The sequence below is a fragment of the Molothrus aeneus genome, chromosome 9 (genome assembly GCF_037042795.1).
Source record: "Molothrus aeneus isolate 106 chromosome 9, BPBGC_Maene_1.0, whole genome shotgun sequence".
NCBI lineage: Eukaryota > Metazoa > Chordata > Aves > Passeriformes > Icteridae > Molothrus > Molothrus aeneus.
In genome coordinates, this window is record NC_089654.1 from 19268961 (window position 1) to 19285415 (window position 16455).

Genomic DNA, 16455 nt, shown 5'->3' on the forward strand with positions numbered 1-16455 from the left:
TGTACTATGGTAGAAAATTATATTCTTATAGTTTCTTAACTACAGGATACTTTGTGCTTTCCTAAAAAAATTATCACTTGTCAAAATGGTATACACAGTATCATCCCCATCAGGTTTTGGAAGAAAAATGCATAATTTGAACTGTTCATGCTTACTTCTGTTCAGTAGGAAACTCTCACTTAGACAGTTGTCACTTCCCTTTTTTTAAAGTCTGAGGAGTGAACTGCCACTCTCTATACCATTTGATTATAATTCAGTAGCACAAGGGCTTTTCTTCCTGTATCTGAAATATTAGGACCTTTGTCAAGGTCATGTGAGAATGGTCGACATCTCTTCAGGATTGTTTCGGTACTTTCTGTTGAAACTCTCTTGATCCCCTTTATATGGTAGTTACATTCCCATTAGAACAGGGGTTTCTGTGTGTTTTTCTTTGTTAATTTGTGTTAATTGTTTTGTTTGGGTTTTTTTTTAGGGATGATAATAATTAAATTCTGATGGCTTGGTCAAGTAGCCAGTGATTTCTTGAAAAGATGGGCTTGTGATACCAAAAGTACATAGAATCTTTTTGTTGTTTTCTATGGAATCTTTGGGGCAGCTAGAATGAATAACAACTTGATGAGATAAAAAAGTCTCTAATGATATCCTCTTATTAAAGAATAAAATTAATTGCATATTTGTTTGGGAAGGGGCATCAGGACACACAATTACTAAACAAAATAATCAAGTCCTTATACTCATTGTGCCTTGCTGAGGTCATACAGAGGGACTATTTTATCAGTAGTAATAATGTTCTTTACAGAAGGTCATTCAAGACTGCCCAGCATCATTGTTGTAGGTGCTGGAGCTGGAAGGCAGTCAGGTACTGCTCTGAGCAGCTTCTGGTCAACAGCCAGAGCTGCAGGAAAGTAATACACACACAATCCTTCCAGACTCAAGGGAAACCATTAAAATATCTCTGTCCTCATTTCAGGGTTGTTCAAAGATAACATTCCTGATACTCTGCTGTACCCTTGTCTAAGTAAATAAATCCTAAAAGTAAGTTTTGACTGATTTTTGCTGTAAGACATTGCATCATTTGCGCCACTCAGGACTTCTTGTGTTGTTCCCAGTTCTTTTCACAACAAATAGACCTCCTGGCAAAAGGCACAGAATCAGATTGCTCCACTTTCATTGCATCAGGTTGTGTTGGGATTTTTTCATCAAAATGCTACAGAAATTTTAATCTTAATGCTGAATGGAAGTATTTTAACATTCCATTATGTATTAGTAAACCAGTTACCTACTTAATGATTATCCTAGATTTGCTTATTCTCATTCTTAAGCTTAGCTGTGGTCAAAAAAAGACCCAGTCCTGCTGGAATAAAATGAGATTTTGCTTTTCAATTCAATGGCAGTAGAGTCAAGCCTTCACTTTTTTAAAAATTTTCTACTGTTACTGCCTTTTTTTTTAAATTCATGGCTCCTGTTTCTTCTTGGCTTTGATTCTTAAAGAAATTTATGGAACAGTGGTCCTGATACCAAGACCTATGGCACACCCTGCTATTAATCTTATCCTGTAATAAGAATTGGCTGTTTATTTCTTCCCTTTTTTTTTATGTCTCAGCCATTTTTTTTATTCTCTTGAGGCTCTGCTTCTCACCCATGGTTACCAAGTTGCCTTAATAGCCTCTTGTGATGAACAAAATGCCACCTCTATAAATCTTTCTGTCTCAATTCATCCACTGTTTCAGTAGATCTGACCTTGAGAAGTTGTACTTGATCTTTGAGGGCCTCCAGATATTTAACTTCTCTCCTGTATGGACTGTGGCCACATCCCAGGCAGCTGGGTGCTTGTAGGCAATGGAGCAGAGCAGTGTCCTCTCCCAGCCTGACTGAACCTCGTGAGCCCCTGCCTTCCTTGCTTTCTTCCAGCTTCACCTCCTTCCAGCCTGGTGCTATTTTGCTCCTTAAAAAGGACTGAATACTATACAAGTCTTGTTTTTAAGGGGTACTAATAAATGCATCTGTGGCAAAACGCTGGGCCAGCTTTTGCTTTCATGAGAGTCTACACAGTACAGAAATATTCTCCTTTTTTTTCTGAGGGAAGTTGCTGCTTTGTCTCTGCTCTCTTGTACACCTACAAATCTATGAGGTCAGCTTTTTATATGTTTGCTGGGGATTTTACCTTATATTATGGCATATGAACTGTGATTTAATAGCAGAAAAATAGCTTCCTTTCTTACACTGGATTCTTTTGGTAATCACTGTATTGCTGATGTGATATAGGTGAATTTTAGATAGCCTTCACTAAGTTTAAGTAATAAATCAATTTAGGTTTCTACCACTGTTTAATAATTAAAACTTCTACTAGTGTAAGCAGAGGCACTTCATGTGTATGCTTTTAACTTTTCTTTGCCATTAAGGATTTTAAATGTTACAAGCCTAATTGCCCAAGAGAAGAACAAATGATTTGTAAGCAGTTTGAAATTAAGAGAGAAGCAAGCTCCAGTATATATAATTTTTGTATTTCAGCGCGTTTTCTTTAGTGTAAAAAAAATATACCAAACTTTGGGAGGGGGGGGAAAAAGAAAGCTAAGCTTTATCTTTCAACCTTCATCCAGCAGATTTTAGTCATCATACTTTGCCAGAGCTTGCTAGCATAGTTTTGGCAGCAGTGGATGGTGATGTCACATGCTGCTGCAACCTGAATTGCAGTAGTTCCTCATGCCACCAGACGAGAAGGGAGGTACTAATTCCTAAACTCTCTTCTAATGTTTATGCAAAGTACAGCACAGAGAGCAATACAAAATCCTTGTTAAAGGGGGAGGAGGGAGAGAAAGGGGAAACTTCTCTTTGTGGCTTTGCAGCAGTTTCATAACTTGAAGGTCTGTTTGTCATTCTTAGTGCCTCAGTGGAGGTGCTTTGCATTCTAATGTGTACAGTTCTAAAGCTGAATATGTAGTGTGACAGGAGGGGCTAGAGGAGATGTTATTTGTCTCAGAAACTTTTAGAAAATGCATTTTAAATTCTTAAGATGATGTGGGGAGAAAGAAGCATTTAATCAGAAGTGTTGTTTATTGCTCAGTTTAGTTTGCACTGAGGGGAGCTGGGTTGTTGCTGTCCTTGGAGCTCACGAACACAATTAGTTACCAGTGGGACACGTGGTGAACCTCCAGGAGGAGGATCTGTCATCATTCATAATTGCACTTTGCAAGTAAAGAGCACTGGTATGATGTCAGAAATTACCCATCAGCTTGAATTAGGATGTCTCAATGGTAATTATTGTACATAGCTTTTCATTGTGTAAAGCGATGAGTCACTACAAATCACAGTTCTCTTTATAATTTTTCCTATAATATTATCTTTACAGTATTTTAAGTGGCTTTGCATTATTGGTCTCACATTCAACTACATCTTAAATTTGCTGTCCCTCTACATAACTGGATGTTGGCTATGTGTTATCATAAATTATTTATATAATTTATATTTAAGTCAACCTTTCTCAGCAGAAATTATTTTGATAATGTTCTAATTAAGTACAAAATATGGGCATAGTTTTTTTTTTTGATCATTCTTTTTTGTGAAAGTTTTATAGAGGTGAAAAAATTTGTCACGGGTTTGTCTCATTTGTAGTATTTGTCTCATTTGTAAAGTATCTCCAAATGTCTAATGTTAATTAATTAATGTCGTCCTTATCAGATAGTCTAAGGACATGTTTTAAAAAAGAAGGAAAATAATATTTTTGTTCAGTCTGTTTATTTGCTGAACATAGTAAATATCCTCATAGTTATGAAGTTAAAGGTTCTATCAAGTTATGGTAAGTATTGAAAGTAGTTTCAATTGAGTTAAGAAGGGAATAGAATGAAAATAATTTAAAACTGGTTCACACCAGCAATTCTTCGTGCACTATTAACTGCTAAGATCTAGTCACAAAACATTATTCTGAGGAGAAAAGGTTTAGTGAACCCTAGAAATTGGATTTGATTTATGCCAGAAAATCTGCCTTTTCACTGCTTGAGATTTCTATGGAAGGAAGCCACAGTCTTTTACCAAATGGTTTCTAAGGTAACATCTTATAGCAGAGCATCTGAAACCAATTTGGTTGTTAATGAGAAGTAGTTCTCACGGTGGTGGGAAAGTGTGGAGTGAAAGAAAGGCTTTAAGATTTGGCAGTCTGTCTGTAAGGGCATTTAAATAAATGTGTGCTGCTGCTCTGCTTATGAAATTTTTACATGGCTTACACATTCATAATTACCTTCCAAATGTACAGTTCTCCTTCCAGATTTTATTGATAGATTCTGCATGATTAAAATATTTGACTACTACAGATGAATAATTTAAATAGCTGGCACTTTTCCAGTGGAAATCTCTTTACTATTGCTGAAAGAAAAATTTGCATTTTTGGGGTGATAGTTATTTCTGCTGCCAGAAATCCATCAGTGAATTGGTGCCATATCAGAGCAATAGCGTCCCACTGATATCAGATGCCACTTGCAGACTTCCTGGGATTGCTGTGAGACACATTCTGAGAAGTTACTCTTGTACCTACTCTCTGTCTAGGGTTCTGAGGAGATAAGTGGTGGGTCAGTGAACAGAAATGTGTGGTCATTTTACACATGACCTGAATATGATCTGAATATCCTCTACAGTCAGAGCCTCTTTGGGATGGAGGGAATAGAGTGCTTCTGTCAACAATGGCTCGTTGCCATTTCTTCCTTCCTCTCAGGAAGAGAGAAAACCAGCAATTCTGGCTTCCCTTTCCCTGGATACATAATAAACATGTAATGGCTCTCTCCTACCCTCTTGCCTTGAGGCAAGGCTGTATTCCTGCATTTTGTTTCATTGCCTGTGTAGACTTGCCTGAGTAGAATTGCAGAGTTTTAAATCATGCTTGCTTACTTTTTTTGTTCATGTTACTGAATTCTGTTAGTGTGTTCTGAGTCGCACAGGGGGAAAACAGTCCTCTGTTAAGCAGTGGATCACATTTAGCAGACAAACAGGCAAACAAAAGAATAAGAAACAGAAGCATTACCAAAGTAAAACTTACATACTAAAAAACGTAAATCATTCATAATCCAAATAACTTTTACAGAGGCAAGAGAAACTTGCCTTAAATGACTGAGTTTTAGATAAACCTGTGTGCTGCTTTTGTTCTGCCCAATTATAAACCATTGATTATATAATGGGAGTCTGCTCAGTGTCTTTCTGTTATTGTTGATGGTATCCTACCAGTTTTTCCAGAAGCCCGTTGTCTCCATAGGCTCCATTCCCTCTGGAGTAGCTGCCCTATTTTATATACACATTGGGTGCCAGTCTTGTACTCTGAATAAAATATCCAAGTTATTTTGTAAAAGTAATTGTTATAAATTTGGATCTCTTACCTTGAAATAGTCTCTAGTTGCCTCATGAAAATTGTAGAGTGCAGTAACTTCATAGCAAGGTTGACTTTGGTTTCACCTGGTGCAGAAGGAAGCCTCTCTAGAAATCTAGGGAGAGGATGCTTGAATTTTGTCATCACATGCTGCATAGGATTTTCAGAGTAATTGACACTGTTAAGATAAAACTATGCCAAATAGTTTACTATGGCAAGTTTACTTGGGTTCTAGTGCTGAGGTAGTAGAAAGTTAATGTGGCATTATTGACTTGTCTGAGAGCAGCTGTAGGGAGAGTTTTGGGTAATATAACAGAAAGAAGGGCTCCAGGAGAAAAGTCATTCAAGGAGAAGGTCATTCTGATCTTTTGTTGATTGGCTAGGACACAACTGTGCTTTTATTTTATTTTTTTAAATTTGAATAAAATAATTTATTAAATTACATTATTTAACTGCTGCTGCTAAAGGGAGAACTTGTTTTGCTCCATCTCTTGCACAAAATTTAGTGGGTTTTCCTCTCTGAGGAATTATGAGGAATGATTCAGGTTCATGAATAATTCTGAAACTGTACTCTCTTTTTTGGCCATTTAACAGTCTGAGTCAGCTTGTCAGAGGATCATATGAATACAAAATCAGAAGGAGGATATAAGACAGACAGCAAGGACAACAAGTAAGGATTGTCTGTCTTTGGGACTTTCCATAGAAGAGGCATGTGGTTTTGTGAATGCCTGAGCAGTTAACCTGGAAACGTGTTATATGTTCATATGCATTATGTATGGCCATTTCATGTTTTATCATCACACTTTCTCGTAAGGTCATTAGGAAATCAAACTGTATGAACACCAAAAAATTCAATATATTCATAAGATGTGTTATATTGATGTAATATTGGAATAGTAGAACTAAAGTTAACAGAATCAGGTGTTTCAAGCCTGGTATGGTATGAAATACCATAGATACATGATGGGTGTCTAAAAGTTGAGAAGAGAATGTTTGAGCTTTTGCTTTTGAGAGTTTTTAGGTGATTAATTTGAGGTAAAAAATCAGCAAGGAATGGTATTTTTACAGATGTTTTCTTTGTCAACTCTAAATTTAGTACTGATGTCAGAAGATCATTAGTCTCTGATATGATCTCTAAATATTCTGGCTGGGGTATCACCAGCAGGAACTTTCCTAATGTTATTCCACTGAATTCAAGTAGCCAAAATTATTCATATCATTGGAATTTTTATATGTTCAAATGAATAATTGTTTCACATTTCACAAAAAACATGACACTTTGCCACAAAGGGAGGGAGAAAGCAGGGAGAGAAAGCAGATCCTGGTTCTGTTTTGAAAAACTGTTGGTGCTTTGGATCTCTCTCTGTAGTTCTACAGCTTTGTGAGGGAGAACAGAAAGTTTAATGAGGCTGAGAGCTGAGATTGATTGTGCATAAATCTGGGAGGGGGGATAGCGGGTGGTTTGTTACTTGTTTTACATATTTGGTGGGGTCGGGGGTGGAGATGTTGCTGATTTTCTGGTTTTGAGGGGTTGGGGGTGGTGTTGCTGATTGGCATGTTAGGGCTTTTCCCCCGTAACAACTGCATTGTGAGCAGGAGTCTGCCTTTCTAATAATCTTTGTATCATTTTATAGATTGTCAGAGCATTTTCTCACTCCAGTTTTGATGGCAGTGTTCTTCAGGGTACTGGGAAAGTGATGAGTAACTGTGACAAAATAACAATGTATCCAGTTAAGCCTGCTGTCCATGGATTTGTGTCCTCTGACCTATCCATATTTTCACTGCAGTATCCTTGTCCCTTACAAGCACCAATTTTTCACAAAATCTGTAGAAATGTAATTGTCTTGCATGTTTTGCAGTCTGTCAAATTTTGCTTAGTTCAGTCAGTGAGGTGACAGTGCTATTTCCCTAGGAAAGAAGTTAAAATATTAGCTAAAAATAGGAAGCTTTTCCAAACTTACTGGTATTTGATATAGTTTCTTGAAAGGAGCTCCTATTTCTTATCAGCAAATTCTAGGGAACAAATGTATTAAATAATTTTAGAAACTGGAAGGAGATGGAAAGGGTGTAGGTTCGTAGTAGTTTTAAATGCGCGATTGGATTCTGTCTTTTAATATATATGTGCAGTGTGAATTACATCTCTATGAGCAAAGGGGAATCCCAAACATGTGAGAATGTTAATGTGTTCAAATAGCATTGTTTAAATTTCTAATGGAAAAAGAATTAGAAAGTTCAGTCCCTTCACTTTCGTTATCCTTCTGCATCTATGACTTGTAACTTCTTTGATCACTTGTGTAAACACAGGAAAACTGTGGTTTCTAAAGTCTAGAAGTGTTCTATTAGTAGCATAATTAACTTATCAACCTATTGTTCATGATTAAGTTGGCTTGCAAAGTGGTAATATTAAGTAATTGTTGATTTCTTTTTGATTACTGTGTAGTGCACCAGGACTGTTGTAGTTCATTTTTAGGCATAGAAATTGAGATAATTTCCTCCAGACTGATCTTGCTGCTTTATTTCTTGTGTAACAAATGTGCATACCATCACTGAATGGGGAACAATAACAAAATTATTCTGATTTTTGTTTCTTAACCACTCTCTCCCTTTAACTTAAAGAGTTAAATGTAAAAAAAAAAAAGAAAAAGTTGTTTGTCCTAAATGTTCTTACTGAAATCCATTATGCATGAAAAGAGTCTGAGTCCATTTGCAAGACCTCTAAATGAACTCCATTCATTCTGTGCTTAGAAATGTCCATTCAGCCAGAAACAGACACAATAGTTACAACCTCATTTATTTTGCACCAGTACCAGCATATTAAAAGTGAAGGGTTTGTTGTGAAGAAATATAGTAATTTTTCTGTGCTAGTTATATAATTTTGTAATAAAATTCCTTTAGTAATAAAATTCAATATTGTAAAATTGCCTATATATTTTCTTTGCCCATAACTATAATGTAGTAGCATTGCTGTCATCTAAAATTCTTAAACGTTCATGAAGATTTTGAAATAGCTGTTTTGAAAACCAACTTGACTTAGCTGAATGTAGCTTGACTTAGCTTATTTTGATGTAAAACAAGTTGTAGAGACATTTATTTCTAGTTGTCTCAGAAATTAAGCCAATTAGAAATCATAATTAGTGGCTATGAAAAAAATATTTAAAGTTTTGTCTTTTAGAACATTGAAACTTTGTTTATGTTTGGAAGGTAAATTATTTACGAATACATGTCAGAATTGTAGGAATGTAGTATTATAGTTTCATCGCTTTCAAATCCATGAAGTCAAGAGTTTTATTCTTGACTCCAACTCCACATTTTGTTGGCCTCAAATGTAAAGTGGAAATTGTCCTTTTGAGTTTAGCAGGATGTCATGATCCTGATGTGTATGGGTGGGAGATTATATCTTAGTTTAAATAACTTCGAGCGCTCAGCAAGACTCACTGGCTTTCCTTCTAAGATCAGGAATGAGCCAAAATGACAAGCATTTCGGAAAACCTGGTTCACCTTCCATGCAAGTTGGACTTTTCTGAGTCCTCCTCATTGCTGCTGGTTGTTAAAGCGTGTGAGAACGTCCTGCAGCCTCCCCTGGGCGTTGCTGCCCCGCTGGGCGCGGGGGCTCTGCGGAGCAGCACCTGTGGAGCTTTCAGTGGGGGCCTCTTCCTGCCAGCCTGGCTGGCCAGCCAGGGGCACTTCCATAATGTGCAGGTAGTGTTTGGGGTGGAAAGAGAAGGGTAAGAGCAGGTACAGATTTCACTTTAAATAATTCTTTGGAGTCCTTTATTCCTTTATTTTTTTAGATTTGGCAGTGGCTAAAGCCCTGCTGCTGTTCAGGACTGTGCAGGGCCTTGTCTCAAGTCAGTGAAGGAGCTGTTTTGTGCTGCCTGTTGTTTACAGCATGAGGGCCTTTAAGTACTAATCATCAGCTTGGAAGGGGGTGACTTTGGGAACTGACTGAGCATTTCCTCCAACAAACTGTAGAAAATACTGTTTGTGGGAAGTGTGTGGACTGAGGGTGAATGGGTGAGGGGCTCATGGCAGGAAAAGCAACTAACAGGAAAGGGTAAGTAGAAACATCATCCTCCTTGCTCTCAACCAGTTCTTTATCTGAAGTCCTCCTGGTGGTTGCTTTTCCTGCTGAGTCTCCTCCTCCTTCCGTCCCCTTGACATGCAAAATACAGATCCAGTGAATCCCCACACAATGACAGTAACAGGATTTTGTTGCTGAAACTCCCTGCATGCCCATTCTGTAACTCTTTTGTAGGATTCCATTGTTTTGGTTACTGCTGAATGTGACATTATGTGACTGGCACCTGCGCTGTGGCCCAACCTGGGATTGTACAATGCAGTAATGATTTCAAGCTACCAGGAGTTCAACAGAGTAAAGGTTTCAGGATATGCTTTTTGAGAAGTAAATGATATTAAAAGTTGTTCAGGTTTTTGGGTTTTTTAAAATACTCTAATTTGTAACTGCTATGCTTCTGTATGAAAATTAAAAGATATATACTAATTTCCCATAAAATATGTGTTTTCTCTTTGATGATTTTCAGCCTAGCTCCTTAAATTACTTTTTTACAGTTAAATGCTTTTGATATTTGATTTTGATGGAATTGCTTCTGATCAGCACCAACTTCTCCTACTTCATGTATTTTCCAAGCCTAAAGATCAGTCGGTTCCTGTTTCTTTACTACGAGGCAATGAAAATTAAATAAGAAGCTTTTGTGACAATATTTAAAAAAATAACAATTGAAAACAATGCTAAAATATGCCCCTCATAATTCACTGCTGACAATTCACTTCTGCTTTTGTGTGTTTAGGTACTTCCCACCGGGGTGGCTATTCCCATGGCGCGGTGGTCCATGCCCTGCAGAAATGTGGCATTCGTCACATTGACACAGCAAAGAGATATGGCTGTGAATCCCTCCTCCAAAGGGCCATCAGAGAGAGTGGTGTGAAGAGAGAGGACCTCTGGATAACTACCAAGCTGTGGCACAGTGATTATGGCTATGACAACACAAAAAAGGCCTGCTTGGAGTCGTGTGAAAGACTCGGTGTTGAATATCTTGGTATGAATCTTTACATATAGCTCATTTGTTGTGCTTTCCATGGGAGGACTTGCAAAGATGAATGAATTCCAAAAAAAATTTGTGTAGTACAGATGAGTCACAGAAACCAAATTCTGCCTTAATTTACACATTTGCAGGTTTCTTGTTCCATTTGTTCTTTAGGAAGTTCACATATGTACGATTTGGAGTACAGAGCTTTTTCTTGTTGCAAATGTTTTGTAAAGGTATTTTTTATTATTAAATTACTTGAGGAAAAACTACATCAGTTTTATATTTCGCTAAAATCATCCAAAACCTACAAAACAAGGATTTATAAACTTTACAATAATATATTGGCAACAGGGTGACAAAGATGCCTAGTTTCTTCTGTGATGTTTTTTTTTCCTCAAGGAATGGGGGTTCTTTCTAAAACTTACTTCGTAGGCCTTTTAACTTTTTAAAATTCTGAATACTACCTTTGGTTTGGTCTGTTTGATGGAATATTTTTTGGAGAAAATGTTAGAAGTATCTAAAAGAATTTAGAAAACTAAAATTAAAGCTTAACTAACACTGCATTTGTAAATTTACCCTGATCATAAACTGCTTGTTGCCTAAGATGTGATATTGTTACTCCCTTACTAGACAGGCAGAGTTGCAGTAATGATGCCAATTAGTTCTTTGCAACAGGTCATAGGCGTGGAGACACCTGTAAATAAACATGATATTTGCATATTTTAGCAATGAGCAGACTTCAATGAGGAAGTGAATTTTGCTGAATTAATAATGTATAATATCAATGGCAGCTGTGTGCTGTATTCACTGCCTTTTTTTACTTGAGTAGTTCCCAAGGTGAAGAGAGCAAAACCTGTATCTGTTAAAGACTGAGATACCTGCACTTCTTTGGCTCCATTTCTTCTGGAAATGTATCTCTTAACTTCTCCACAGATACAGAATAATACAAAATAAATGAAAAGTCCTTTTTGTTTTTCCTGTGCAAATGCAGGTCACTGCATTTATTGAGACTTTAATAAAAAAAGTTTTGAGCCCTGACTTTCTCCTTTAAACTGAGAAATAACATTATTCCTCCTCTCTGTTTTCTTCTTGTTATATTTTGTTTGCTTTCTTTTTTCTTCTGCTTGCTCTGGCACTGGTGCTGAATGTTGATGAGAGGAAAACTTGACTCAGTTCCAAGAGGTCATTTGCAGTGATTCCTTCTAGTACTGTAAGTTGTTCTTTTTATCTCAGGTAGTAGATTAGAGTAGATGCTCACACAAATACTGAGTTTCTCCTAAGAAGAAATGTTTAAAAGAAGAAAAAGAATATCTGAGAGCAAGAAATGTGCTAATGCTGTCACTATGTGAGTGAATCCTTGGAATAGCATAAACAGAACTTGTTTGTCAGATGTGTTAAGAGCTGAAACTTCTTCTGCACATATTACTAAGAGCAATTTAGGAATGTTACAGCTGCCTGCACAATTAGTCTCCATACTAGATTTTTCCTCATTTTTTATATTTTTGTTTTGGTTTTTTAATACTCTCAGCTATCTTCCCTCCTTCTTCACCTTTCTTCGACTGATGTGGAAGACTGTGTGATGTCTCAAAAATTCCTACAGTTGTCCTGAACCACTTAGTCTGCCATGGTGACCTAAATCATATTTATATGATCAAAATAAATCAGAATTCCCCTGATTCCTTCCATAGTATTAACCAAGTATGTGGGGGTTCACATGTTCTATAAAGATACGTAGTTTATAAAGAAAACTGAAAGATCCTGAATAATATATCTGGGATGTTAGATCTTTATGTTGGAGGGAAAGTTAGTAATCCAGAAGTGCAAAAAGAAAAAGCTAGAGGAGCTCTGGCAGCTAAATGCACAGCTAAGATCTTTGTTTATGTTCATTTTCTGGAGGGTCCTTAGGAGTTACCCAGTCCATCCATAAAGACTGAATTAGAAACTTGAGAAATAATCTGACAGGAATTAATAAGTCTTTGCATTATCAATATATGGAGTGTGAGCTGTTGAAAGCAGTCATGGCTTTTTAAGAGAAAATGTAAAATACTCCATATAAAATACTTGTTATGAAGCCTTTTCAATGAACACTTTTCAGACAAGTGGTACTAGGAGAGCAGTGTTCCAGGATTATTTTTTTTTTTTTTTGAGCTGGAAGGTTATATATCCATGGCATGATGGAAAATTGTATTATTTGTGGGCAGTGGTTGCAACAGATACTCTCCTCCTTGCATTTTCTAAATGTGATCCTCAACTAGCAGTAACAGTAAACCAATATGGAATGGCAGCAGATTTTACAGGTTTGGCAGTAGCAGAATACATTCCTTGGGATTTAGATCCAACCTCTAAAGTAACTTCTTGAATGCTGCTTTGTGGGTTACCAAATTCATAAACGATTTTATTTTCCTTCTGACTGTCCCGAGTTTGTCCCATTCAGGCAAGTCTGGCCTATCACAAATCCCCAACTGGAGCTGGACAAATGCTCTATCAGCAGCTTCACTGTCATAGATGAACCACACAAAATTAGGGTATTATCATAATTCAGACTCTGTATTGCTTCAAAACACTTTGTAGATTGTTTCGCATTGATCCTTGTTCAATAGAAGGAAACAAAAAAAGAACAAAAAAGGATTAAGTGAGAAACAAAAATACATCATATCAATATTAAGTGACTGCTGAGAAAAGCAAGGAAATATGATTCCCAGCATTAAGACAGCTGGGAAACATTGCAGAATATATTTTTGCTTTCAGGCTTGATAGAAGGCCAGGCTTGTTTTTCATACTACTACTAGGTTGTTTTAGTCAAATCTAACTTTTTAAAAAAATATTGTATTAGGGATTTTGCATAGAAATGCAAACTTTTATTTCCACAAAAACAACATGTTGGCTTTTAAATGTGTGAAATGGCCAGTTAAGAGGAAGTGTGTTGATTGTAGGTGCTGCAATAGGCCATTATATTTTAAATGTCTGTGTGAAAGCAGCTCAGGTGTTAGTTTTAGTTTTCCTGCACCACTGTGCATTGACATTTAATGACCTTCAGGCCTCCGCTCACGGCTGCACCATTACAGCCTGACTGTGTGCAAAGGATGTTTTAAAAAGCTGTTAAATATGAAACCAGACTGTGAATGTTTGTAGGTTTTTTCCCTTCTTCCTCAAGTGCATCCTGATACTGTGAATCAAGGTGGATTTTTTGATTGAGGATTATTTTCTAAAAATACATTGTTGGAAGGCATCTCAAGATATTGATTCCTTTTTTCCACGCTACAAGGCGCAGCCTCGTGTTCTCAATAAAAATGTAGTCTGTTCTTAAAAACCTCCTGTGATTACTAGAACTTTAGGCTGTTTCAATGATTTAAAGCTAATTTCTTGCCTCCCAAAGGAATTTAAGAGTGTTTGTGTTCTCACAGTACCCCAGGAGGGAAAATATTTTAAGCAGAAGAAAATGTGTGTGTGGGTGTAGGGTGTGAATGTGTGTACAAATAAAGATGAAATCACAGAGCTTGGTTTGTGAGGTGCTTGTTGTTTTTATTGGCCTGCAGATATGATGGAAAGTTTTCTAACAGCTGCAGTAGAAGTAAGGTCCTGGCTGTGCTGGGGTGCTTCACACATGACTGGCAGAAGGACTATTCCACTCTTTGTCTGAGATAAGGCACCTTTGCCCCACACCTTTCAGGGACACTTCTTGCAGTCAGGAAAACTGTACTTTGTGATCCAGTAGATGCTTTCTAGTCCTAAATGCCAATATTTTGGAATTAGAAGTAATTTTTATTTCAATGAAAAAGCCTAAATTGAAAGAAACATAATGGAAGGATATGGTCATGGTGTACCTGGTAAGAAAACCTTTCTAAAATAAAGGACCAACAGCTAATCTTGTTTGCATCAGAGGCCTCAGACACTACTACAGAGAAGGGGGGATATGTTGCATTGTTTTTTTTGGATGTTCAAGGCCAGAGATCTTTCAGTTATTAAATCTCTTAGAAGTCTTTCTTTGGAGAATGTTTCAGTTTCCTGAGCAGAGTACAATGCATCTGTGTCTGTGGAAATCCATGATGTAACTATTTCAGTGAGCATTTCCACACTGTGGTGTCTAACTGAACAGTCAGGCTTTTGGAGAAGTAACTGGTGGTGAAATTCTGCTGAAGTGTGATTATTTTTGCTAAATGACGGGTTTTTTGCATAGTTAAGCGGTTCTTATTAGTCTGGTTTGGAGAACATAGCAAGCAGCAATTAAAAATATATAATTCTTCCATTTTTCTGGGAGGTAGGCATCAGATCTCAGTAACTTACACCTACTTCTATATGACACTTGCTTTATGAAGCAAAAAAGTTTCAATACAAACATGTCAGTCTCTATGCAGTAAGTAGCCCCAGTAGCATATATAATTTTGGATCAAAATGAGCACTTGACATTAGCAATTCATAATGCTAATCCTTTGTGTTTATATCTGATATAAATCAGTGGAAATTTTATTGGCAACAAAATGTGAGTAGTCCTGAGTTTTGAATGTAACCTCACCAAATGCTTTAATCAATATTCCAGTACTAGTTTTCAGTTAAAAGTCACAGAATTGATATCCCAAATCCATGTCCAATCCAAATCCATTTTAATAAATACAACTTTGTTTCTCAGAGAAATTAGTAAAGAAGTAATTATTGATAGATTGGTGATCAGCAAGACTGCATGTGGAATTGGAAGTGGATTTTATGGATAAAAGGGCAAAGAGCAAGCAACTTTCTCCTTAAATGGGATACAAAACCAGACATTGCAGATGATTATATATGAGTGATTATTGGCTTGTCTTAGCTATTGTGTTTAAAAAGTCTTAAGAGTTCAAAATTGTATTTAAATGGATTATTGATATCAGAAAGTGCAAATGTAGCTTGGGGATTTTGTGACACATCCAAAATAATGTTTTCATTGCTACATCTCTAATGTATGTAGCTGTCCATAATTCTGTACTGTTCTGATTAGATTTTTAAGGTAAATAAAGCACTTACTTGTTGCAATGATGTGCCAAAATTGGAGCCGGTGTATTGTAACAAATTTCATGGTACATTTTCATCTTAAATCAAGGTTGAATTTGTACTTTTAGAGGGGGAAAGCTAATATATCAGCCCACTGATTCAGTAATTGTTAGTGTAGCCCTTAAACTGGGAATAAAAGGCTTTTTTCCCCTTTTTCCCCCCCCTTTTTTTCATGATTCCCAAAGGAGAAGATCTGTATTTTCACAAATAAGTGCTGTAAATGAATGGATTGATGTATCCAAAGAACAAAACACTCTTCTCATTGAAAACAAGTCAGGTTTTTTTATTTCTTAACTCTATTTGAACTGCCAGAAAAGGAATATTATGAAGCACAAAGAAAATGGTACACATCTCAGTCATCTATTTATTTTCTTTTCCTGTTTTTCATCAGACTAATATATGCAGCAAAGGCCAAAACCTGTTTGACTGGGATACCTGCAGTTACCTGTTTAATCTGCAGTTGGAATTTGAATAGAAATGCAATTGTTTTCCAAGTATCTCTACATTTCTACTTCAGAATGTCTAGCAGTGTCTACAAACTTGTAAAAGAGTTATAGATCACTATTTTTTAAATTTAAGTCTGATTTGGAACTGAGTCCAGTAGATGTACATTTCTCAATGTTTTTCTCTTGCAGGAAGACAGCACACAAAGAGAAGGGACCAGTGCTGGAGGGGCAGCACTGGTCTCTTCTCTGTGGTGACCAGTGACCCAAGGGGTGGCATGGAGCAGTGTCAGGGAAGGTTTAGGTTGGTCAGGAAAAGGTTCTATGATTTAGAGATAATTTCATCAGCAGTAAATCTTAATTGTGTTTGAAATTGTGCTAACATTCCAAAAAATGTAATAAAGAATAATTTTGTTCCCTTAAAATATTCTTTATTAATTTTAAAAAATTTACAAAGGCTGACATGAAGTTTAGACAAAAAAATCTGTATAAAGAATGTGCTATATTTTCCAATAGAAATCCATATGTGGAAGTATTCTTTAGAAAGGAAAAAGGCAGACCCACTGCTGAGGTTGTATAAAATATCTGCAGA

General features: G+C 36.6%; 1 protein-coding gene across 1 annotated transcript in view; it reads left to right on the forward strand.

Annotated features, from left to right (window-relative positions):
• LOC136560394 (uncharacterized oxidoreductase ZK1290.5-like) overlaps positions 1 to 16455 on the forward strand; it is a 46753-nt gene that overhangs the window by 3751 nt on the left and 26547 nt on the right. The window contains exon 2 of the mRNA XM_066556201.1: positions 10159 to 10407. Coding sequence (XP_066412298.1) covers positions 10159 to 10407 — 249 coding nt within the window. The remainder of the gene's footprint in view (positions 1 to 10158; positions 10408 to 16455) is intronic.